The sequence below is a fragment of the Podarcis melisellensis genome (genome assembly GCF_964234715.1).
Source record: "Podarcis melisellensis genome assembly, chromosome: 1".
Classification (NCBI taxonomy): Eukaryota; Metazoa; Chordata; class Lepidosauria; order Squamata; family Lacertidae; genus Podarcis; species Podarcis melisellensis.
Window position 1 is genome coordinate 127,907,675 of NC_138528.1, and position 25,543 is coordinate 127,933,217.

Here is a 25,543-nt window from a genome sequence, read left to right on the forward strand (position 1 = left end):
TTCATCTTAAATATATATTTTAAAATGCATCTTGGTACATTTTTGTGCCCTGAACTATGTTGCCAACCTGGTGCCCTCCAGCTGGGCCTGATGGGAATTGCAGTCCAAAATTCTTTGATGGCATCAGATTGGTGGAGGCTGGCAGTATTATGGCATGGACTTCTATAGGCGATGTTGGTTTCTTCAGCACAGCTCCCTGTGACATTTGAACATCTCTGCTGCATAATGACTTAGATATGATATACCATATTTTTCGCCCTATAGGACGCACTTTTCCCCCTCCAAAAATGAAGGGGAAATGTGTGTGCGTCCTATGGGGCGAATGCAGGCTTTCGCTGAAGCCTGGAGAGCGAGAGGGGTCGGTGCTCATCAACCCCTCTCGCTCTCCAGGCTTCAGGAAGCTATCCGCAAGCCTGTTCTGGGGGCTGGGGTCGGGGGAAGCTCGGGCTTCCCCCGCCCCAGCCCTGCACCTGGGGGAAAATTCCCCTCCTCTATTTCCCCCCCCATAAAAATAGATGCGCCCTATGGGCCAGTGCGCCCTATAGGGCGAAAAATATGGTATTTTGTGCAGTCACAGATCCCTAACTAACAGGTCCAGTCTGGTTAGGTAGAATGCCTGGATTTAGGACACATGTTCTAGGCTGGATTCAAACTCTACTACATGGGCTAAATCCCAATTACTTCAGATGATCCACAATGGATTGGATTAGTAATGTGACCATTTATAGCAATGGAAAGTATCACCCACTAGACTAGATTTATATCACCCAGCACCACAAATATGTTGGTGTCCAGGGGTGGTTTATTTATTAAGAAACAGATGCTGAAGCTGACAGCTATTCTCCGTGACTTGGAGATCATTCCTGCTCCGCATTCCACAAGGGGCCTCACCGTGATAAGCCAGGAGAAGGCAGAGATCTTCTTCTTCATAACCAGTGCGTAGCTGTGGCATGGAAAATAGAATGCGGCAGCTAGACTGGTGACTGGAAGTGGCCGTCGAGACCATATAACACCGGTCCTGAAAGACCTACACGGGCTCCCAGTATGTTTCCGAGCACAATTTGATGTGTTGGTGCTGAGCTTTAAAGCCCTAAATGGCCTCGGTCTTGTATACCTGAAGGACCGTCTCCATCCCCCTCTTTCAGCCCGGACACTGAGATCCAGTGCCAAGGGCCTTCTGGCGGTTTCCTCACTGCGAGAAGTGAAGCTACAGGGAACCAGGCAGAGGGCCTTCTTGGTAGTGCTGTGGAACGCCCTCCCACCAGATATCAAGGAAATAAACAACTACCAGACTTTTAGAAGACATCCGAAGGCAGCCCTGTTTAGGGAAGTTTTTAATTTCTGATGTTTTATCGCTTTTTGATTATTAATATTCTGTTGAGTGGCGTGGGAAACCCAGCCAGATGGGTGGGGTATAAATAGTAGAATAAAAATAATAATAACAATAATTTAAGACTGAGTCGCAAATCAAATCAAGCTCTTTGATGATCCAGGCAGCATTGAGAATTCTTACCTTGCCATACTTGGGGAGACAAGGCATCCTTCAACTTCATCATTAACTGTTGCAGTTCCTCCTCCTCCATCTGCATCTCATTGTGAAGAGCTTCCGTTGCCGTGGAATAGTTAGGGCTTATGCTCCTACTCCCGTTACTGAGACGGTCCCTGTTTGCTTCAGAGCAGTCTGTTAGTGGAGCAGTTCTCTCTTGGTGGCTTTCATGATGAGCAACCTCAGGGCGAGCATCCGGGAAGAATTGGGCTCTCAGCGTGTTCTCCGGTGATCCTCCTGCATTCCTGGTGAGATGACCACCCTGTGGTTCCAAAAGCCACTTCCTTTTAATCCAAGAGGAGAGGAGCTCTGGAGACTTGTATTTTGAATATTCCACATGGTTGGTCTTTAACGAAGGGCAACCAGATCCAGTCTGGAGATTTCTTTCCTTCAAGGGCTCCTTGCTCCGTATGGTGATGTTCTACCAGTTTGCAAAGGAAATATGAGATGTGACTTAAAACGTTCATGTATGTGCAGAGAGAAAGGAAATCATCATTCGGAAAAAGCTGTAGAGAAGGATTACACTGAATGGGTGGTTTTGATATGCAATAAGGAATCTGGAAATTCCCTTGGATGGGTAGAACTGAACTGAAGGGTTCAGCCAGCCTCTTATATAGAGCTCCAGTACAATGTAACTGTAACAACTTTCTGTAACTATCCAATCACTGAACGTCACTTTCGATCCCTTATTTGCATATGTGGACCTGAACTATCTACAGTATCCCCCTGCTGGCCCAGGGTGAGAACTTCAGTACATAACACCACACCTCCTCTCTCTACGCCACACCCTTTCTCTGCAGGCCACACCCCCTCCTCAGCCCCACTCTCTCCTCATCCCACGCCTCCTTTCTCTAGGACACACCTTTTCTCTACAGGCCACACCTCCTCTCTCTAAGCCACACCTTTTCTCTACAAGCCACACCTCCTCTCTCTACACCACACCCTTTCTCTGCAGCCTTCAAACACTCTCTAGATGTTGCTGGACTGCAAATCCCATCGTCATTGACCATTGGGCCCTGCTGGCTGCAGCTGATGGGAGTTGTAGTCCCAAACATCTTGGAGGGCACCAGATTAGGAACCGCTGGGGTAAAGAATGGCTGTTACGTAACGCTCCTTTGAAATTTTCTGAAGCTCAAGAAACACTGGCTGTCCCTCTTCATAATAAAAAGGACCAAAAGACTAGAGGTCCTGTCGTCAGGCACTGGCAACGTTAGGAGACCGGTAAGCCAGCAAGCAAAAGGAACAAAATGAGTAGAGCAGTTCCATATTTAGCATTGTGAATAATTACTGCATAAAAACGAAATACAACCTCTGAGTAAAAATGGTGGAATGATGACTATAAAGCACAAGATGATTGGATCTTAAAGGCCCAGCAAGCTACTTTATTCAGAATCCTATTCTGATAGGTGTGATCCTGTGACATCCCCTCCAAGTTCAGGGTCACCTTCCACTTGATCGATTCCTTTTTACTGCCACAGCTGCCCAATGACTGGCCCTGAAAGTCCAACATGAATAAGCTTGTTGGAATGGCAACTGTGACTCGTCAACTTTCCCCCTGACCCCCTGAGTGATGCTGAGATTTTGTCAAATATTCCTGGACTTTAGCTTTTCACCTGTGAAATAAAGGCATCTGAGTTGAGCTTGTTTCACTACTGAACATAATAATAATAAAATAATAATAATAATAATAATAATAATAATAATAATAATAATAATAATAATAATAATGGGGGAAACTCTCAGACGTGACCTAAATAACATCTTACGATTACTCGAAGGTCATGCTAGCTCAGCGGAGATTTTTATTCTTTTTCTTTTGGACAGTTAATCTCAATGGCACAGCATTGCCTTTGAATGGCAATGGCACTAACAGCCTTTGAAATTTGCTTTGGTTGGAAAATCATGGCAGACATGAACATATGTATTACTGCTTGAGAAAACAGGTCCATACACAACTTTTTTTTCCTTCCTGATTCAAAGAAAAGGTTGATTAGCACTTTTCTTGCTGCTTTGCCTCAACTTCAGAGTGAAAACTCCAGTTATGTATTATACACCATCGTCTCTCCACATTTCAGAGTCATTAAATCAGTTATCACAATTTGAACCTCAATAAACAACTCCCACTATGTTCACAAAAGCTGGAGAGGGTAACAGCCCAAGGGGTAACTGGCTTGGAAATGATTCTCAAAGTATTTAATGGAGGAGATCATATTGTAGATTTTAAAATTGTGTGTTGCCCAGAATGGGTGATTCACGCAATCAAATTGTTAGGGTCATCCAGCCAAAAAGAAATCACGCCTATCCAATTGGAAATAATGTTATAACTAAGGACATCATTTAAAAAGCTGGAAAATGAAAGCAGGAAAAATCCTCCCAAAGGAATATATTACGCAAATCTGGCAATAGGTGTATATTAAATTTATTTATTTCATAAATAGGTGAGAAATATGCAAAAGCTAAGGGACAAAACGTGGAAAATAATGGAGGCAGGCTTGTAAAGTTCTTGAAGATAAGCCACTGCTTTGCTTCTTTATCCTGCGACTGCAAGGATTTGACCAAATTGTGCATGGAGCTCAAAGGAGGCACAAGCCAAAATTCCTGATGTGACTGTTTTCCAGCTGTGTGGCTTTTAATTATTTCAGTTACAGATAGGTAGCTGTGTTGGTCTGCCATAGTCAAAACAAAAAAAATTCCTTCCAGTAGCACCTTAAAGACCAACTAAGTTAGTTCTTGGTATGAGCTTTCGTGTGCATGCACACTTCTTCAGATACACTGAAACAGAAGTTTCCAGACCCTTCTATATAGTGAGAAGGTGGGGAGGGGTATTACTCAGAAGGGTGGTGGGAATGGGTGATTGGCAGATAGCTGTGATGAGCCTGTTGACGACTCTTAACAACTGTAGGAGGAGACCCTCCCTATGATGGGATGGTCCTCCATAAGCTCGCTAGATGCATGTTAGGGATGAAGCTAGTTTTAAATCTTTCTCTCCGACATCTTGGATTCTGTGTTGGAGGGATTTATTGGTCATGACGGGGTGGCGATGAGTCATGTGAGGCCATGTCTGCAATTTCAAGTGATAAACAGCAGGCCTACCAGGCAAGGGAAAACCAGGTCTTAGTCACCCCTTGCTGGCCCAGAAGGCTCCACTTCAAGCAATTAAGGGTGAATTGTCCCTAAGCAAAGAGCCGTTGACCCCATTCTGTTACCTTAATTTCCTCTCTCATTTCCTGAAGCTCCAGCCTGAGGTTATCCTGGCTTCCTAATAGCTCACGGATCTTTGCTTGTAGTGCATGGTTTCTGTCTTCCTGAGTCGAGCGAAGGAGCTGTATTTTTCCCTTGCATTTGTTCAGTTGCTTCGTCAAGTACCTGCCCGAAAACACAATGTTTCCATACAAATAAAAATAACTAAATAAAGCAACAAGGAGAGCTTTCATACACTGTACATTGGCCTGGGTTTTGTGAAGGCAGATCAGGAAGCGCTGGGACTCCGATGACTTAAGAATAGTGTACCATCTGTGGGTTAAACTACAGAGCCTAGGACTTGCCGATCAGAAGGTCGGTGGTTTGAATCCCCGTGATGGGATGAGCTCCTGTTGCTCGGTCCCTGCTCCTGCCAACCTAGCAGTTCGAAAGCACGTCAAAAGTGCAAATAGATAAATAGGTACCACTCCGGCGGGAAGGTAAACGGTGTTTCCGTGCACTGCTCTGGTTCGCCAGAAGTGGCTTAGTCATGCTGGCCACATGACCTGGAAGCTGTACGCCGGCTCCCTCGGCCAATAAAGCAAGATGAGTGCCGCAACCCCAGAGTCAGCCATGACTGGACCTAATGGTCAGGGGTCCCTTTACCTTTACTTTAACATATATACCAAAGACTTGTGTCTTTCTTACTGGTTGTCGTTGCCTTTCAAGCTATCTTACCTCCAAAACTGCACTGCTCAGGTGTGCTTTCTGTGAGGTTATTCCAGAAAATAGCTTTCAGCTGATATGGAACATGGGTTCTACTTCTCAACAGGGAACAGACTGCCAAGCAAACATCCCGCCAGTGGACCTTTTTCTGTGCTGCCTCTCCTGTTATATTTTATCAAAATCTATGTCGCTGGTTTTTACCTATTAACAGCTTGGGCCATACATAACTTAGAGCAGGTGTGAGGAATTGGTCTTCGTTGGTGGGCTGGATCCAGATCTGGCTCATTCTCCGTGAGGCATGTAAGACTGGCAGCTGAGGCTGCCACCTGGCATTATTTTATTCCCGATGGTTCAACTTCAAATGAAGAATCAAGACTGCACTCAGGTTTAAGCCGAGGCTGCGAAGGGAGAATCTTGGTGACTGCAGTTTGGATTCAACCCAGTGCTGCAAAGATTCCTGCTCAAAATTTGGCTTGCTTTTGGAATTGAATTTCTGCTCAGTGCCCCACTTTCAGCAGGGATCAGCGCAGTGCAGTGTTGATGTTGTACTACCTGTGTTTGGCCTGTAGTGGCAGCAGAGTTATTTGGCTGCAATGTGACCCTTTCCCCAGTGGTGGCAGTATAGGATTATACCGTAATCCCCATTATGCCTGCATTGATGGCACCTGACAATTGAAAAATGAGCAGTTCGATAACATCTGCTTTTCCTGATGCCTGACTGTGAGGCAGATTCTTTGAGGATGCTTCCCTCACCAACAGGGTGAATTGTATGACAACATGAGAGCTTGGGACTTTTGTAGGCTCTTTGTCCTCCTAAGACAGCTGAGCGGTAGAAGAAGAGGAGTTTGGATTGGATATCCCGCTTTATCACTACCCTAAGGAGTCTCAAAGCGGCTAACATTCTCCTTTCCCTTCCTCCTCCACAACAAACACCCTGTGAGGTGAGGGGGGCTGAGAGACTTCAGAGAGGTGTGACTAGCTCAAGGTCACCCAGCAGCTGCATGGGAGGAGAGCAGAATCGAACCCGGTTCACCAGATTACGAGTCCACCGCTCTTAACCACTACACCACACTGGCTCTCCAGTGAATGCGTGTCCAATTTCCTTGATTTTTTTGCCCAGTTTTTTTTTTTTTAGTTTATTTAGGCAGGGTCCTTTTAGCTGCTACTGCCACTCCTGCTTGGTTGCCTGGGCAACCTTCCCACACCGTCATGTCTACCTGGACTGGTTGGATGCAGAGAGTGGTGGGAGGAACTCTGCAGTGGAGAGTTCTCTAATGAAGCCAATGTTAGGATATAGTTCCATTCCACCTTAAAAGGGTACAGGCATGACCTCTGTATATCACATGCCTGTTTACTCCCAGCACAGTTTGCTGGGAACTTCCGTTGTATGTTGCTTTTGCTATATTGGCTGTTTTGCTGGACACGAAGGCAAGCAGACATGTTTTCCTTTGCTCCTGAACTACGATGAATACCGTATTTTTTGCTCTCTAAGACTCACTTTTTCCCTCCTAAAAAGTAAGGGGAAATGTGTGTGCGTCTTATGGAGTGAATGCAGGCTGCACAGCTATCCCAGAAGCCAGAACAGCAAGAGGGATTGCTGCTTCCACTGCGCAGCGATCCCTCTTGCTGTTCTGGCTTCTGAGATTCAGAATATTTTTTTCCTTGTTTTCCTCCTCCAAAAACGAGGTGCGTCTTGTGGTCTGGTGCGTCTTATAGAGCGAAAAATACTGTAAATATGCTTGCACATATTTCTCTGTCCGCCTCTTCTGCTGTGAGGTGATTTACACACTCTGCTGACAGAGCGTGCATGGGTCTCTAAACATATCTGAGGCTCGTGTCGCTGACTGACTGATGCTGTTCCACGGGAGACCGGTGATCGTCCGGAGCCAGCTGTGCGCCTGCCTGATGCCCCCGTCTCCCTGGCAGTATCCCAACAGCCAACCCTAGCAAGAGCTGCATTAGATGCCAAATCTAAAAGACGCTGCATGCAAACCCATTGACCAAGGAACAATCAGAGGTGTACCTTAAGGCTCCCAGTCACAGCCATGGTTAGACCAGGCCCACATCTGGTGTGACATCAGTTAGGACCCCAGGGGTGCCGACTTTGGCATGCAGGATGCAGGTTCCCTATCCCTGCCTTAGATAATGTCTCCTCCCCCACTTCCTCAGTCTTTAACATTGAGCATGCAAAGAGGCAGTCTTGATGGCTGTGGAAATATTTTCCCTTGGAAACCCAACAACACACATGGAACCTTTCTTTTTTTTAATTAAAAAAAAGTGCTATAACTTAGGGTTACACCAAATGTTCAGTTTCTTTAGCTGAAAGTTATGCATTTGCAGAGGGTGGGTTGTGAATGAAATATTTCTCTGGGCTGCTTTGTTGCCTATTTTCCTTCTTAACTGCTGCTTCTGCTCTTGGTTGCAATCCCTTGGTCAGGGATTTTGCCATCACACCGCCAGATCGGCTCAGCTACAGCGTCAGCATGTCATCCCAGTGATTCCCCAACAGCCTATTCCAACTTCTGGCACAGAACTGAACAAATGTTAGGAAGGAGTTGCCTGAGGAGCCCTGCTTTGCACTGCTATGTTGTGGGTTTGGTGACCAAGACGGCAAAAACTGGAGAGTGCCCAGTGCCTTCGCCCTGTCCCGACCTTGGGGTGGCTGCAAAGAGCATATGCATGTAGGATTTCCCTCGCTTTTCACTAGCTACCAAGGCAGGAGGGATGTGACGGTCACTTCCCCCTGGCTTTCTTTGCTGCCAAGGGACTTTTGTGTCGTTTTCTCTGGCGTCGCAACTTGCCGCTGCCCTTTGTGATTGCAATCAAGGTGCCACCCCCCACACCTGAACGGAAGCGCGAGAGATTATCTGCCTACTCTCTATTCGAGATGGACCACCAGACATACCTATCACCCACTTCTCTGACCTAGCGGCCGGACCTGATTGATGATAAGTGCTGCCTCCTTCAAGCCGGCTCAGCCACTTTGCTGCACTTGCTGCTGAGACAGCGACGCAGAGATAAACACTCCTGAACGCCGAGGAAGTAAACCACTGATTGAGAGTGCCCCATCCCTCCCTCCCCGGCTACGCTCTCATTTGGCTGCATAGCTCACACATGCTTTACAGTCCAAGGCTCAAGGATCTTAATCAAGGCTACAGACGTCTGCATACCCACCTCCTCTCGCTGTGAAGGGCCTTGATGGATTCCTGTGTTTTAGCCAATTCTGCCTTAAGAGAAGCAAGTGTCTGTGGGAAGATGAGGGGGGGGGAGTTCATAGCAGATGCACAAAAGAGGCAAAAAGTCATGTTTTGCTGGGCAGCTGGGCAAAAACTGCTGCCTTTAGCTGTCCTAGCTATGTACACTTCATGCAAACTGACAAAGTGGAATTTCCACAAAAGCTTATGTTGGATTTTATGATGCCACAGGAAGTGTGTGTGTGTGTGTGTGTGTTAGAACGGGGAAAACAGAACGAGGCGTGGGGAAATCAGTCTAACACAGGCATAGGCAAACTCAGTCCTCCAGATGCTTTGGAACTATAACTCCCATCATCCCTGACCACTGGTCCTGTTAGCTAGGGATGATGGGAGTTGCAGTGCCAAAATATCTGGAGGGCCGAGTTTGCCTATGCCTGGTCTAACACCAGTAGGCTGCTTCTTCTGTACACGGCCAGCAATGGCTTTTTAGGAGGTTCTGCCACATGCTATGCCAGAAGGTTGATTGCCCTTATATAGGAATACAAACACACACACACACACACACACACACACACACACTTCTTGTGGCATCATAAAATCCAACATAAGCTTTTGTGGAAATTCCACTTTGTCAGTTTGCATGAAGTGTTCATCTCAGGGAGCAGGAATGTATATGCATGAGTGTAGCTGTGGAGGCCGGGACAGCACACTGAAAATGGCAATTAAATACAAAATGCACAGCCTATTGATATTTAATTAAAGTTTAAGTGTATGCACAATAATCACAGTGGCCTTTCACAACAGCAGTCATTAGTGATACTATAAAAGCATTGCTATGTCCATTATTATCTCCTACAGGAAACCATTGAAAATAAGTATATAAAATAAGTATATAAAGGGGAGAATTTTCTGGATACCAGGTTCGGGGCAAGTGCTCTTCAGTGAGAGAACCTCAGCAGAGATTTAAAATCATAAAATATGTAGTAAGGTAAAGCATGAAAATGAAGTCTGTAAGACCTTTAAAACATGCCCTTGTAAGTTCCAAAACTTCCCTCTTTCCTTAGCATAGAAAAGAACACACATTTAATAAGTTAAAGATGGCTTACTTACAAACTATCCAAAAGTCAGGTTCATGTGCTTTTCCATACACCACTCAGGAAACACAGGCAGTAAGACTTGGCTTAGTAGTTACAGTGGTGAAAGTTCCTAAATTATTGGTACAGGAACACAAGAATGGCTTCTAAAAGCCATGCAGTCTGAGCAAGCAGCTCGGACCTCTCTCTTTACATGCTGAGCTTCTCAGGTAGACTGAAGGGGAATAAAAGCCTTGATTACCTTCATTACAAGCCTGGCAGGACAACTTACTCTATGGCATTAACCCCTTCATGCATGAATTAGACTTAAACATGTTAGTTATATGAGGCTGGTTATCCCACAGAATCTTCATTATAATAAGTAAAATATGCTTGCGGGAATGAAATCAAATTTACCCCATTTGCAGCTTACAAAGTATCAGCACATGCTGAGCTGGTGTTTATTGGAACCCCATACCTGACTGGATGTTTTCTCTTGACATAGTAGGCTATTGTTTGCCATCGTCTGTCCTTGGGTTACTTTAGCCATCGTCTGTCCTTGGGTTACTTTAGCCATCGTCTGTCCTTGGGTTACTTTAGCATCTAAAGGACTGCTTAACTTCCGGTCCAAAGTATGCACTGAACAGATGCACTGAGATGGCACATGCTGCCTTGAAGAAGTGGAATGACTAGAGCAGAAGCTGCAAAAATAAGGTAGAAAGGAATAAAATGAGATGCTGAAGAAACTCCCTCCTCCCCTTATCCATATGGCAGCCAGAACATTTCCATATAAATAACGCTCTGGATCCAAATAACTGTGCAGTTGTTCTGCATACGCAAGAGATGTTTGGAAGTCTGATCAGAAGTCCTCCTGCCCGCCATGTTGCATAGCAAATCCTCCCATCAAATTAAGAAGAGTTTGATAATCTGTTTGATTGCGACATGGAATGGCAGGGATGGGATATCTGCCATTCCAAGAAGAAGCCAAACACTGCAGTGAACACAATCAAGATTTTGCATGCACCAAACTATCCCAGACACAGGCTACATTTGAAGCCTAGATGAAGACCAGAGCGTGGTTTATGGCAACCAGAAGGCAGCTTGAGATACTAAAATATTACAGCAACTGAAGTATTGGGAAGAAAACAACAAGTTCAGAAGATAGTGAAACTGGAGGGCGGCAGAAGATCCATGAATTAGCAAGCACAAAAGCATCCACCATCAATAGAGGTATCCAATTCACAATAATTATTTGGAAAGCAGTAAAGTAAGAGGCCCTGAGTGCTCACTGGAAGGACAGATCCTGAAGCTGAGGCTCCAATACTTTAGCCACCTCATGAGAAGAGAAGACTCCCTGGAAAAGACCCTGATGTTGGGAAAGATGGAAGGCACAAGGAGAAGGGGACGACAGAGGACGAGATGGTTGGACAGTGTTCTCGAAGCTGCCAGCATGAGTTTGACCAAACTGCGGGAGGCGGTGGAAGACAGGAGTGCCTGGCCTGCTCTGGTCCATGGGGTCACGAAGAGTCGGACACGACTAAACGGCTAAACAACAACAACAAAAAGTAAGAGGCAGCTTTCAGACGCAGCCACCCAATGCTGACTCGGGGGCAGGTACTGATGATCTCTGCCTTCAGCCCTGCGATTCCTTCTTGTTGGCATCTGTCTGTCTTGGGAGACAATGCAGGAGGGCACGTTTGGGGGTGAACTGCTTGAATGAGCAAGAATTGAGGGCTCCAGCCAAGGAGGTCTGGCATCTGTGTGCCATTCTGATGAAGCACATCTTATCTACGTTCTCTCCTCCTCGTTGTCCCATGCCCCAGGTTTAGAGGGCAGCCGGGGAGCCAGTTGGCTTTCTCCTTTGCAATGACTCACCAAGTCAAACACATCCAAACACAAATTGTTACACGATTAGAGAGAACTTTCAAAAAATGCAACATCGATAGTATCTAACACCATGGAAACTTTCAAAAATGTATAAAAATGTGTCAAGTAATTGTTGGAGATGCGGAGACTCAGGAACATTCTACCATATGTGGTGGATATGTAGGAAAATACAAGTATTCTGGGAGAGTATCCATGCAGAACTGCAAAAAATGCTAAAGATCTCTTTCAATAAAAAACCAGAGGCCTGCCTCCTGGGAATAACAGATTTGGATATTCCACAAAAGAGGAAGGGTATCTTTTTATAAGCAACGACAGCAGGAAGAGTTTTGATCGCAGCAAAATGGAAGAGTAATGAAATCCCCTCTATATAAGATTGGATCCAAAAGCTGACAGAATATGCCGAATTAGATGGTTTATCAGAAAAACATAAAGAATAAATCAAAACAAGAATTTGTTTCTAAATGGGAGGTTTTCAAAGAATATCTGAAAAATAAATATAGTAGTTCAAATTCTGTTGCAGCATTCGAGGAACTCCAGTAATAGTTGCAAGGTAGATATAAGAAATTAGATTTATTGAGAATAAGTTTAATTATGATAAAAAGTGTGTATTGGCAATAAGTAATATGAATTTGAAATATGGAATAGACGGGAGGTTGGGTCTTTAGTGTTAAGACCAATAGATGTTTTATTGTTTGCTAAAGGGAAAAAAAAGTCGAACACATCCTACCAGCCATGCAGGCCTGATGATTGCTGCCCGCCTAAGATTGCAAAAATGAGGGTTTGTCAGGAAGCTGCCAGACCAGATGGATACGTGGCTGGCAGAACACGACGCACATTGTGCAAATATGCACACACAATGCCCATGTAGATATACAGAAGCTTATTGAAAGCACGTAGGTTTGCCTCGTACATAATCTGAAGGCATTTCAAGTGGCGTCTGCAAGGGTGGTGGGATTGCAAAATTGTTAAGAAATATTGGGAAATGATTGATAATGAAATGAAGAAGATGCTTAAAATAACTTTTGTTAAGAAACCAGAAGCTTTTCTAATAGGTATAACAGGAGTGGACATACCAGGACCACAAAAAGACTTATTTCAGTATGCAACTACAGCTGCACGAATACTGCTAGCACAGCACTGGAAAGAAGAAGGTGTCCAAGCTAAAGAAGATTGCCAAGTTAAATTAATGGAACATGCTGAAATGGCAGAATTGACGTTGAAACTAAGAGGAAGAGATGACAATGAGTTGAAAGAAGACTGGAGAGGCTTTATTGCATATATATAGAAGCAAAGCACACAGGTTAATACATTAGCAGGATTCTAGAAATATCTGTAAGGAAATATGAATGGACAATAAGTAATTTTAATGATTTTTTAAAATAAAAATGGGCATGTGGTATGATGATAAACAATGAAACCAGGGAAGGGACTAAGGGGAAGCCAACTTTTCTTCTTTCTTTTTCAATTTCTTTCTTTTTCCTTTTTTAATGTCTGATTATGAATATGTATTATTGGTGCTATTGTTGATGTTATTTTTTCTTTTCTTTGTTCTTTTTCTGTTTTATATTTGGAAAATTAATAAAATATTATTTTGAAAAATAACCAATACACAAGTGGAGTCTGAAATGGAAAGAGAGAGGAACATTTTCCATTTGCGTTGACCCCTCTGCAGATGAGGGAACGACACCCTTAGGGATTCTGAAAATGCTTCTTTTCTTAATGGCCTGCTCATCTCATAAAGCTGAGCACAGGGAAGCAGCACATGAAGGGAAAGCATTTTAACATGATAAAGCAACTCATTACGAAGTTATTAGGCTGGAAGTGCAATACTGTTCCATATAGTTCCATATATGGAACTGGCGGAAATGACTGGCAGAATCCGAGACCAGGGAGAAGAGTCGGTGGAAGAAGACTGGAAAAAGTTTAAAGGCTATTTACAGAAATACTGTATTGTATCTGAAGAAGTGTGCATGCACACGAAAGCTCATACCAAGAACTAAGTTAGTTGGTCTTTAAGGTGCTACTGGAAGGAATTTTTTTTGTTTTGTAAAATTAATGAATGTTAGAAAAATGTGGGAATGAAGTTATATGGCTTTGGTAGAAATGTTATAAGGAATTAAGTATAAATAGATTATTAGAGTATTAAAGGGATAAATAAGCTTAGAATATGTTAAGATAATTATAGGATAGAAAACAGAGGAAGATGGAAAGGAATTGCTGAAACAATTAACGGAAGTGGAATACAAAAAGGGAGGTGTGAGGAGGTCGTTGAAATAAGTGAATGAAAGATAAGATATTGAAATTGATTGATGTGTTTTAAACTGTTTTTATTTTGTTTTGTTAGTCTAATGTGTTAGGGTTATGTAGTGTTTTTATGTTATGTTATGTAGTGTTTTTGTATTGTACTGTATTGTTCATTTTGTTTTGTAGTGTTTAAATTGTTGGAAAAATAATAAATATTATATAAAAAAGGAAGTGCAATACTGAAGCCCAGCTGATGGCTAACCAGAGGGGGCCTTCTTCCCACGCTCAGTGAAACTGCAGGAGAACAAATTTCGGCTGACATTAGGCCAGGGTGGCAGCACTATTGAGAACGTGCTGCCAAGGGCCAGAGAGAGGCAGCCTAAGAGCTACAAACACACAGCATCGAATGATGCACTCACTGTGCCTGGCTGTCAGCAGAGTAGCCTGCATCCCCCATCACCATCAAGGTCTTCCTTCTCAGAGCTTCCTTCCTCTCGCAGCGCCCTTGTAGCAAGTTGTTTCGGATGATGCGGAAAAACAACTTTGTTCTCTCCTTTGTGGACACCTGTCCGGGTGGCAGGGCAATGGAGAAAGAAGATGCATATACAAAAGGACAGCTAAGAATGTTAAGAGTTGGCCCAGGTAAGATAAATGAGGGATGATATGGGTTGGGGGGAAAAAGCTCCTTGGTTGATTTGAAAATCGGAAGGGGGTGATGAGAGAGAGATGTGTAATAGATGAGGAAGGGCTGCAGGAAAGGCGGGGAAGTAAGATTAAAGAGGGGTTCTTGGAGGGAACTGGGGGAAGGTAAAGATTTGTTTATGTAAATACAATAACCAGCTGAGGGACTTCTGGCGGTTCCCTCACTGTGAGAAGTGAGGTTATAGGGAAGCAGGCAGAGGGCCTTTTCGGTAGTGGCACCTGCCCTGTGAAACACCCTCCCAAGAGATGTCAAGGAAATAAACAACTATCTGACTTTTAGAAGACATCTGAATGCAGCCCTGTTTAAGGAAGTTTTTAAATGTTTGATTGTGTTTTTAATATTCCGTTGGGAGTCGCCCAGAGCGGCTGGGGTATAAATAAATTATTATTATTATTAGCATTACAGTGGTACCTTGGGTTAAGTACTTAATTCGTTCCAGAGGTCCGTTCTTAACCCGAAACTGTCCTTAACCTGAGGTACCACTTTAGCTAAAGGGGCCTCCTGCTGCCGCTGTGCCACTGGAGGTACAATTTCTGGGTTAGCAGAGTCTGTAACCTGAAGCGTATGTAACCCGAGGTACCACTGTATTACAAAAACTAAAAACCACAAAATTATAAACGCAGCCCCAAACAGCAGTATTAACACTACACCAGAAAAGCTTTCATTCAGAAAGAAAACCACATTTGCCTGGTGCCAAAAGGACGATGAACCAGGTGTCAAGAGAATCTCTGTGAGGAGAGGACTCCCCAAATGGGGTGCCACCACTGTAAAGGCCCTCTCTTTCTGCTAGGCACCCACTTTGCTTTAGATCAGGGGTGGGGAAACCTCCAGCCCTGGAACCCCTGTTCAGAGATCGGGGTGGCGTGCAACAATATATTGTGGCTAAAATATAATCCTTTCATTTCCTAGGAAATAACTCTTTCTTAACACAAATCAATCTGATGCCAGATTGCCAGAATGCAAAACTTAGCACCAACCACCCAGTTAACTCAGCATTCAGTAGGCTAGTAGACTAAGCAATAGGAGTGAATGGGTCCATGACTAACCGGCACACAGTGCTCCATCACAGGGTGAGATTTCTTGTGAGGTTTGCAGAGTTGTCCGGTAAAGAAACAGACTTGGCAAATGTCAAAGTTCAGGCACTTCAGGCAACGATACCTGGACAGACAAGAAATGAAAACCTAGTAAAGACCCATAGGGATGGGGAGAGAAATGCAATTCAGTTTGCATTTACAGGAAATTTATTAAATTTGCACTGACTGTCCAAATCAATATGAGAACCAGAATGCAGCCATCCTTCCAAATTCACACTTATCTGAATTTGTGGTGCAGTTCCCCAGCCAATGTTTACAAAAATGCACATATTACCGGGGGGGCGGGGGGCAGGATGTGCATCAAAATGAAGATACTAGTGAAATTAATATTCAGGAATGTATTACACCAAGAGAAACTGCTTGGGGAATATTTGCACATTTCTTAACACTATATACAGAAATATGTTTCTTAGGAGAAATCTGCACTAAAATGTTGAATAGTTTTCAGGAGGAATTAAAAAAACAACCTGCAAATTGCTGCAGAAATGTGGGGAACTGAATTTAAGATTGGAAAAAATGAGAAATAAAATGAGAAACTGACTTATCCTCCCATCCCTACTGGGAGATTCACAGAAACGGCTCAATTTACTTGAGAGGAATATCCATAAGTAAATGAAACAAAAAACACCAAATGAGAATTTCCTATACCTCCACGAAACTAGATTCAGCCACCCCTCAAAACTAGATTTTTTGTGCAATTAAGCAGCTGAATCTTTGAATAGCCTAGTTATTATGGCCTAGTTTGAATGGCCTAGTTATTATGATACAACACACCTTAGTCCAGTGATGGGAAAGCTCTTGCAGATGTTACATTTGACCTGGTGTTTGACCATTTCTGTTGCTGACAATCTGTAGCAGGTGGGGAGCCAGAGAAGGATGGCAGGTTCAGACTGCAGCCAAGCTAAGAACCTCTCTTCATCAACTGCAGAACCCAGAACCTGAAGGAGAACACTAGTCCTTAGCTCAAACAATAACTTGTCTCAGGCACAACATGTAGCACAAAGTCTGGCTTTTCACTGGAAAAGATCACTCTAAAAACTAACCCACAGGTTTTCTACGAGTCTGTGTTGAAATCTCATCTATAATTGCAAAAGAATCCAAATAAGACATACTTAAAAGGTAAAGGTAAAGGGACCCCTGACCGTTAAGTCCAGTCGTGGACGACTCTGGGGTTGCAGCGCTCATCTCACTTTATTGGCCGAGGGAGCCAGCGTACAGCTTCCAGGTCATGTGGCCAGCAGGACTAAGCCGCTTCTGCCGAACCAGAGCAGCGCATGGAAACGCCGTTTACCTTCCCGCCAGAGCAGTACCTATTTATCTACTTGCATTCTGACGTGCTTTTGAACTGCTAGGTTGGCAGGAGCAGGGACTGAGCAACAGGAGATCACCCTGTTGCGGGGATTCAAACCGCCAACCTTCTCATCGGCAAGTCCTAGGCTCTGTGGTTTAACCCACAGCGCCACCCGCATCCTAAGACATACTTAGAGACCCATAAAAACCAATGCTCTTAGGTTAGCCCTCTCACTGATCTCACTGGGTCTACTCTATGACTCAGTTGAATATAACTCTCTGGTTTTGGAGCTAATCTCTATCATGGCTAGGGCTGGCCCACCCATGAGGCAAAGTGAGGCGACTGCCTCAGGCGGCAGGATCCTCAGCAGCAGATCCCAGTGTAGATCTTTACCCCACCCCCTCATTTCTGATGTAGATCTTCGCTCACTGCTTCTTCCTGGCCTGGAGGGGGCACCAGTTTTGTGATTCACCTCAGGTGCCAATGGCTGCTAAATCAGGCTGGTGTCTTTGAAATGGCTGCTCTCACTGAGGGTGGAGAAAGCAACTGAAAAAGAGTTGCAGCTCTCCTGCTGAAGCAACAACTCAGTTCTGCTCTTATGGAGTCTCCAGCCTGAGTCTTGCATGGAACAATCCAGGCAGGGCTGACCCACCCATGGGGCAAGGTGAGGAGACCGCCTCAGGCGTCAGGATTCACAGAGGCAGCAGATCCTAATGTAGATCTTTATTTCCGCCTTGTTCCTCATGAAGATCTTCACTCAGCCCTCCTCATAGCTGTCAACTTTTCCCTTTTCTTGTGAGGAATCCTATTCGGAATAAGGGAAATTCCCTTTAAAAAAGGGAAAAGTTGACAGCTATGGCCCTCCTTCCCTGATGGGGAGGGAGCTGCCATTTTGTGGTTCGCCTCAGGTACCAAAATGTATTGGGCCAGCCCTCTATCCAGGGTACCAGTGAAGCCTCTACTGAGATCTTTGCTCAAAAAGGACGGAATGTCTTTTGTGACGGTGATAGCGGTCTTCAAGGTCCATAAGATGCGAGCTTAATTGGATCTGGTCTCTTACAGTTCAGGAAACCACTCTGTTTTGTGACAGAAGAATGAAGGGACTTTGCAATTAAGTAACATAACTCAGAAGTGCATTTTCTGCCAGTGAAGATGGTTATATATGACCCAAGCTACATTTGATACTGTATTTTAACTTACCCCACTGAAACAGCTCTTCACTGCAATTTCCACGTTAGACAGGTTACGGCGTTCTCCCACGACCGCCAAGATCTGCAAAACACATTGTCACCATAAGCTCTCAGCAAAAGACTACCGCCATCAAACGGAATGAGAAGAGGCTATATAAAAATAAAGGGAAGTGAAAAGGGCATTTCTGCCCTGACAAAAGATGATGGGTCTTATTTAAGGTGTCACACCTGAAACTTTAACTCTGTGCATGTATGTTGGCATGTCAGTGCGTTGTCATGACCTAGGGCTCTGGCTTCCCGTCCTGAGGGGAAGAGTCTAGGGATTGAGGGCATATTAGACTGGGATTTAGCTTCAAAACCAGCCTTTAAGAGCCCTTCCTCTTCAGGAGTTCTGGCACCAAGAGAGGCCATGGTGACAGTGCCTCCCTCTTCTCCAAGCATCCTTGGAATCTGATGTTTGTCCTTTCTTAACTAGCTGATTCATTCCTCCTTATTGTCTCACCCTCTCTGATCTGCACACCTCATTTTTCCTATCTCTCAGTATTCTAGGAGACTCTGAAGTGAACAAACAAGGATGCTCTGGGAATATCCGTCCATCAGATATCCATGTTAGGGCCATGTAGTTTTTCTCACCATTCTGCTTCAGGAGATTCACCACTTCTCCATTTCCACGTTGCACAGTAGCTGAATTACCTGGAGTAAGTCTGTTAGCAGATTCCTCACACCGTTTCGAGAAATATGAGTCCGGCTGGCGCTCATTCCTGCACAGGTTGAATAAAGCTGAAAGAGAGCTGCCAGCACCAGAGAACACCAGTCAGAATTCCTGGAGAGTCAAGAGAGTTATTTCCTAGCCTGCGTTCTTCAGGTCAGGTATTTGGAGCCAAATGCATGAGACACAATCGTGAACCTGGGTCTCCTCAGTCCTAACCCAACACTCTAACCCAGGCATCCCCAAACTCGGCCTTCCAGATGCTTTGGGACTACAGTTCCCATCATCCCTGACCACTGGTCCTGTTAGCTAGGGATGATGGGAATTGTAGTCCCAAAACATCTGGAGGGCCGAGTTTGGGGATCCCTGCTCTAACCGCTATAACACCCTGGTGCAGTGACATGGCATGATTACACAATTACTTACAATCCAACAATGGAGCTGAATGTATTTAAGCCTGTCTGTTTCACTTCGCTTACCATACTTCACTGTGTGCTGCACTGCAGATTTTGTCTCTCTGCCATTTCCTTACTATACTCAGCCCTTGCCTCCAGGGATGGTAATTTTGGGTAATAATGGCACCCTGAGAGAGTCCAAAACATCTCAATTATGGATCTTCTCAATTTTGCACCCCCTCAGCTCAGCATTCCATGGGGGAAAAACACTTCTAGCACCCTAAATCCAGCACTGCTTGCCTCTGTAAAGGGACGCCTGACCATTAGGTCCAGTCGTGAACGCCTCTGGGGTTGCGGTACTCATCTCGCTTTATTGCCCAAGGGAGGCGGCGTATAGCTTCTGGGTCATGTGGCCAGCATGACTAAGCTGCTTCTGGCAAACCAGAGCAGCACACGGAAACACCATTTACCTTCCCGCCAGAGTGGTACCTATTTATCTACTTGCACTTTGACGTGATTTTGAACTGCTAGGTTGGCAGGAGCAGGGACCGAGCAACAGGAGCTCACCCCGTCGCGGGGATTCGAACCCCCAACCTTCTGATCAGCAAGTCCTAGGCTCTGTGGTTTAACCCACAGCGCCACCCGGTAATTTTGGGTAATAATGGCACCCTGAGTAAGGTCAAAACTTGGTACCCCAATGGATCTTCTCAATTATGGATCTTCTCAATTTTGCACCCCTCGTCTCAGCATCCAGTCCGGGAGAACCACTTCCAGTGCCCTAAATCCAGCACTGCTTGCCTCTACTGATGCAAAAAGGGAAACTGAGAGGTGTAAAGGAAAAATGAAACTGCATTTATTTCTGCTATTCTCTTTGGGCGGGCGGTTCATTTTTCACGTTTTCGTCTGTGCTTAGCAAGACTTGATTGCTTACTGTGCAAAAAAGCGTATATGTTTGTCAGCACTCTGAGCCTGACTTGTTGCGGAGAATAAATACAGAAGAGCAATACTGCTTACCTCTATATTTGGTAAGCAGGCCGTCCCCTGAGAGAGCAATTAGAGCAGCTGCAGCTGATCGAGGCTGGATAAAGCCCACTCCATTCCTACAACGTAAGAAAAAGGGGCAGGAAGCAAGAGGAAAATCAACAGCTGCTACATGAGCTATCTCCCAACTTTGGAATTTGAAGTCCCTTTTCCTGACCGAAAAAAAGGAGAAAAGTTCTACACCAGCGCCAAGAATCTGCAGCCCTCTATATGTAAGGTAAAGGTAAAGGGACCCCTGACCATTAGGTCCATTCGTGGCCGACTCTGGGGTTGCAGCGCTCATCTCGCTTTATTGGCCAAGGGAGCCGGCGTACAGCTTCCGGGTCATGTGGCAGCATGACTAAGCCGCTTCTGGTGAACCAGAGCAGCGCATGGAAACGCTGTTTACCTTCCCGCCAGAGTGGTACCTATTTATCTACTTGCACTTTGACGTGCTTCCGAACTGCTAGGTTGGCAGGAGCTGGGACCGAGCAACGGGAGCTCACCCGCTTCGAACCGCCGACCTTCTGATCGGCAAGTCCTAGGCTCTGTGGTTTAACCCACAGCGCCACCCGTGTCCCCCCTCTAAATGTAGTTTGTTTTATTTTTTTGTATGCTGCCTTTCCACAATGAGCTGTACTCAAGATGATTTACAACAAAATACAAGAGGTATGGGTGTCCAGTAAGTCAATGTACAAAATGAGACAAATTCAAACGGGAGGAAAACCCACAATTAAGGAATCTCAGACCCCCCCCCCCATGCTGCTAATTCTGTGTTTTTATGACGCTGAACTACCAGTACCTCCTCCTTTCAGTAGGTGATAGTGTTACCTGGCATCAAGAAACCAGGTTTGCAATGTCCCCCCTTCTGCCAATCTCTGCTAGGCACAGGTTGCCCACCTTAGGTCTAGAGCAGTGGTTCCCAACCTTTTTTTGGTTATGCCCCACCTAAGCACCTCTAAAATCCTGATGCCCCCCCCCCAGTGACATATACAGTGGTACCTCGGGTTACAGACACTTCAGGTTACAGACACTTCAGGTTACAGACTCCGCTAACCCAGAAATATTACCTCGGGTTAAGAACTTTGCTTCAGGATGAGAACAGAAATCGCATGGCAGCAGTGCAGTGGCAGCGGGAGGCCCCATTAGCTAAAGTGGTGCTTCAGGTTAAGAACAGTTTCAGGTTAAGAACGGACCTCCAGAACAAATTAAGTTCTTAACCTGAGGTACCCCTGTAATTCTTATTATTCAAAAACTGAATTCCTATGCACGTGGAGGAAGCTAAAAGGCCATTAAAGGTAAAGGGACCCCTTAACCATTAGGTCCAGTCGCAGACAACTCTGGGGTTGCAGCGCTCATCTCGCTTTACTGGCCGAGGGAGCCGGCGTACAACTTCCAGGTCATGTGGCCAGCATGACTAAGCCACTTCTGGCGAACCAGAGCAGTGCACGGAAACGTTGTTTACTGTCCCGCCGGAGTGGTACCTATTTGTCTACTTGCACTTGACGTGCTTTCGAACTGCTAGGTTGGCAGGAGCTGGGACCGAGCAATGGGAGCTCACCCCATCACGGGGATTCGAACCACTGACCTTCTGATCGGCAAGCCCTAGGCTATGTGGTTTAAGCCACAGCGCCACCTGCGTCCCATTAAGGCCATTAACTTGGTCTAACTCATTCTCAACCCCCCCCCTTAAAAATCAAATTGCTCCCCTGTGTGTGGGGGTGCCCCACACTGGGAACCACGAGTCTAGAGCCCATTACTGAGGCCAAGATACCATAACCTGCAACCTGAAAACAAAGCAGTATGTGTAGGCAGAGATACATGCCATACTAATCACCTCTAAGGGATATTTTCTGTACCTGTCGATCTGAAAATTGGCCCTGGTTTGGAATTTCCATATACAGTGGTACCTCTGGTTACGTACTTACCGTAATTCGTTCCAGAGGTCTGTTCTTAACCTGAAGCACCACTTTAGCTAATGGGGCCTCCTGCTGCTGCTGCGCCACCGCTGCACAATTTCTGTTCTCATCCTGAAGCAAAGTTCTTAACCTGAGGTAATATTTCTGGGTTAGCAGAGTTTGTAACCTGAAGCATATGAAACCCAAGGTACCACTGTATATTTATATCTAGAACCATGGATTTAAAAAAAACAAATGAACCAGGCATTTTTGCATCAAAATGTGAAGCTGTCATAAATTTGCCATGAGAGACTGGGTGTCTCTGTGTTGTCACCTGTCATACGCAGAAGTCAGGAGGCTCAGAGTTAATTCAGCGGCCTTTGGGTCCACCTGGCCTGGCTTCTCTAATCTGGTTCTCTTAAACAGCTCCTTTAGCAGTCGCATGAGTTGCTCCACGGAGAGAGGCTTCTGCTTCTCCGCCCGGCATTTGTGGTTTGGCAGGATTTGCTGAATCGAAGAGACGTCAGTCAACTTGACTGAAAAATAAAGCAACAAATTAATTCCGAAGTCCCACCAGCTCCGAACGAAGAAATTGTCATTCATTTGTTCAGTTTCTCACGCTGCCTCCTCCAAGAAGACCTCCTCCAAGTTAACTCAGATTTTGTAACTCCTAGTGACTGCGTTCAGACATCACAATAAACCATGGTTTTCACAATGGCGGGAATGAGTGTAGGCTTTTGCATTTCTGGTCCTCTTCTGGCACAGCTGTGAGGAGGAGTCTGGAAGTTTTCATCCTCCTTTTTTCCATTAATTACAGCTGGTCATATCAACTGAATTTGGACAAACTGTGATTAATCTTAACTGTGGTTTGCTTGAAACACGCTAACTGGATTAAAGCTGGTTTGATTATCAAACAATAGTTAAGATTATCCACCGTTTACGATTTTGACAACATGCGAAACTGTGGTTAATCCAAAACTGAAGTGAAAGTTTCTTATCTCCGCTTGGGAGCTTCAATGGTGTTTCATTTCTTTAGGTGTCCTTCCCACCTGTTTATCCAGATGAAAACATAATATGCTGAACGCTGGAGACCCTTAAGAGCCATGCATTGCAGGTTCAACACTGAATCCAACTCAGCTCCTCCAAGTTGCACAGGAGGCCAGACTATTACACTTACGTTGGCATAGGCTTTGCACAGCACGGAGCTTCAGGGCTGTTCTGTAGACAGAATTCTCAATGGTATTCAGAGCCTCTGTGAAGAGAATGCAGAACATCAGGTAATCAAAGAGGGAGGCTCAACCTGATACATTTGGAAATACATGGTTCCCCTTTATTGCGTTAATTTCTCTGTAGAAGGTATATGACCTCTGAGCTCTCAGTAGTCATGGCTTCTTCTTGAGAGATTCGCTAGCCTGAAGATGTTTGTTGACCTATTTTGTACCTCATGCTATTATTAGGACTCTTTCCCTCCCTCATGTGCAATCCTGCGTAGGTACTGATGTTGACCTGAAATGCCATTCACTTTCTGTTTATTATGTTCCTTCCTTTTTCTTATGTACTTCATCACATTGTTGTTACCCTAACTCTATGAATACAGTGGTACCTCAGGTTAAGAACTTAATTCGTTGTGGAGGTCTGTTCTTAACCTGAAACTGTTCTTAACCTGAAGACCAGTTTAGCTAATGAGACCTCCTGCTGCCGCCGCTCTGCAATTTCTGTTCTCATCCTGAAGCAAAGTTCTTAACCGAGGTACTATTTCTGGGTTAGCGGAGTCTGTAATCTGAAGCGTCTGTAACCTGAAGTGTCTGTAACCCGAGGTACCACTGCAGACAGTTTTGAAACAAGAAGGGGGGGAGTGAACTGTTTGAAGGAAAGAACAGTCAGGGACATGAAAGGATTGTAAACTTTTCATAGGGACATTGTTGGCATCTGTCTGTCTCAGGAGACAACGGAGTGCGCCTCTGGGGGTGAAGTCAAACCGCTGCATTAGCAGCACCAATGTGACCTCCCTGGGGTGAACACCTGAGCAGTGTGTATGGAGGTTTTGTGCTGCCCAGGTGACAAAACTCGCTGATGTGGTCCAAAGGAAAGCAGAGCAATACGTTGGACACCAGCATGGCTGCAGGAGTTGCTGGAAGGAGACGTACAAGGCTGCACCCGAATAGCTACAAGCACAGGACTCCCCAGTTTACTGCCTTTATTTACTTATTTGGGGCAGCGTGTTGCACCACGTGCTCTTTCCCCAGCGAATACCCACCGGTTGGTATTTGTTGGAGCCCCAGTTGGGCAGAAGCTTCACACTTCACCCTCAGATCTGTCAGCCCCAACTCTCTGTTGGACTTTGGCTGGCTTGGCTCACCACTCCAACCCTCTCTGCCCCAACTCTTGCCTTCTTCCTCAGTTATCAGGAACTCTGAGGCCTCCCTGTCAATAGCCCTGACTCTCTCCCTCCCCACTACTATCTCCAGATGTTCTTTGCCCAGTTTACCCAGCAGCTGCAAGCCCTGATACTGCATCCACGCTGGAGGGAAGCCCAGGGGGCAGCCTCTCAAGTAAGTGCATGTACACGTGTGTGTGTGTGTGTGTGTGTGTGTGTGTGTGTGTAACAGAGAAAGAGACAGGCAGACAGAAACAGAGACAGAGGACTCAGCTATACAGCTGCAAATGCAACATTTTAAGTACATTTTAATGCATTATTCAAATGTGTCACTAGATGGCAATGGTGAGCTTATGGCAAATTCAATATATTTTTCATAACGTTTTTTGAAAAGGCATTTGCACAGCTTTTTTTATATGTGTCTGGATTCCACCAGAGAGACAAAGTGAGTGCATGATTGTGTATAGATTATAGCTTGGAAGTGTGCCACTGGAAATGCATATCCCAAAGGCAGGAGGGTGTGTGTGTGTGTGTATGTGTGTGTGTGTGTGTGCATGAGGGCACTTTTTTCTGGGTGGGCCCATTGCCCGAATTAGCATAAGAGCCCCTCTGCTTTAAAAGCAAACCAAACATTCAGGTAAAGGTAAAGGGACCCCTGACCATTAGGTCCAGTCATGACCGACTCTGGGGTTGTGGCGCTCATCTCACTTTATTGGCCGAGGGAGCCGGCGTACAGCTTCTGGGTCATGTGGCCAGCATGACTAAGCCGCTTCTGGCGAACCAGAGCAGCGCACAGAAACGCCATTTACCTTCCCGCTGGAGTGGTACCTATTTATCTACTTGCACTTGACGTGCTTTTGAACTGCTAGGTGGGCAGGAGCTGGGACGGAGCAACGGGAGCTCACCCCGTCGCGGGGATTTGAACTGCCAACCTTCTGATCAGCAAGTCCTAGGCTCTGTGGTTTAACCCACAGCGCCACCCACGTCCCCCAAAGATCCAATTCCATTTGTAACAG

At 45.3% G+C, this 25,543-nt stretch overlaps 1 protein-coding gene across 1 annotated transcript in view; it reads right to left on the minus strand.

Moving 5' to 3' along the window:
* Window positions 1–25,543, minus strand: part of DYTN (dystrotelin) — a 34,722-nt gene that overhangs the window by 7,821 nt on the left and 1,358 nt on the right. The window contains exons 3-14 of the mRNA XM_081890245.1: window positions 23,328–23,402; window positions 22,485–22,686; window positions 20,247–20,332; window positions 18,822–18,919; window positions 18,139–18,210; window positions 16,422–16,585; window positions 15,600–15,711; window positions 14,270–14,415; window positions 10,198–10,420; window positions 8,627–8,697; window positions 4,753–4,912; window positions 1,514–1,967 (exon numbers count right to left, since the gene is read on the minus strand). Of these exons, the coding sequence (XP_081746371.1) occupies window positions 1,514–1,967; window positions 4,753–4,912; window positions 8,627–8,697; window positions 10,198–10,420; window positions 14,270–14,415; window positions 15,600–15,711; window positions 16,422–16,585; window positions 18,139–18,210; window positions 18,822–18,919; window positions 20,247–20,332; window positions 22,485–22,686; window positions 23,328–23,402 (1,863 nt within the window). The remainder of the gene's footprint in view (window positions 1–1,513; window positions 1,968–4,752; window positions 4,913–8,626; window positions 8,698–10,197; window positions 10,421–14,269; window positions 14,416–15,599; window positions 15,712–16,421; window positions 16,586–18,138; window positions 18,211–18,821; window positions 18,920–20,246; window positions 20,333–22,484; window positions 22,687–23,327; window positions 23,403–25,543) is intronic.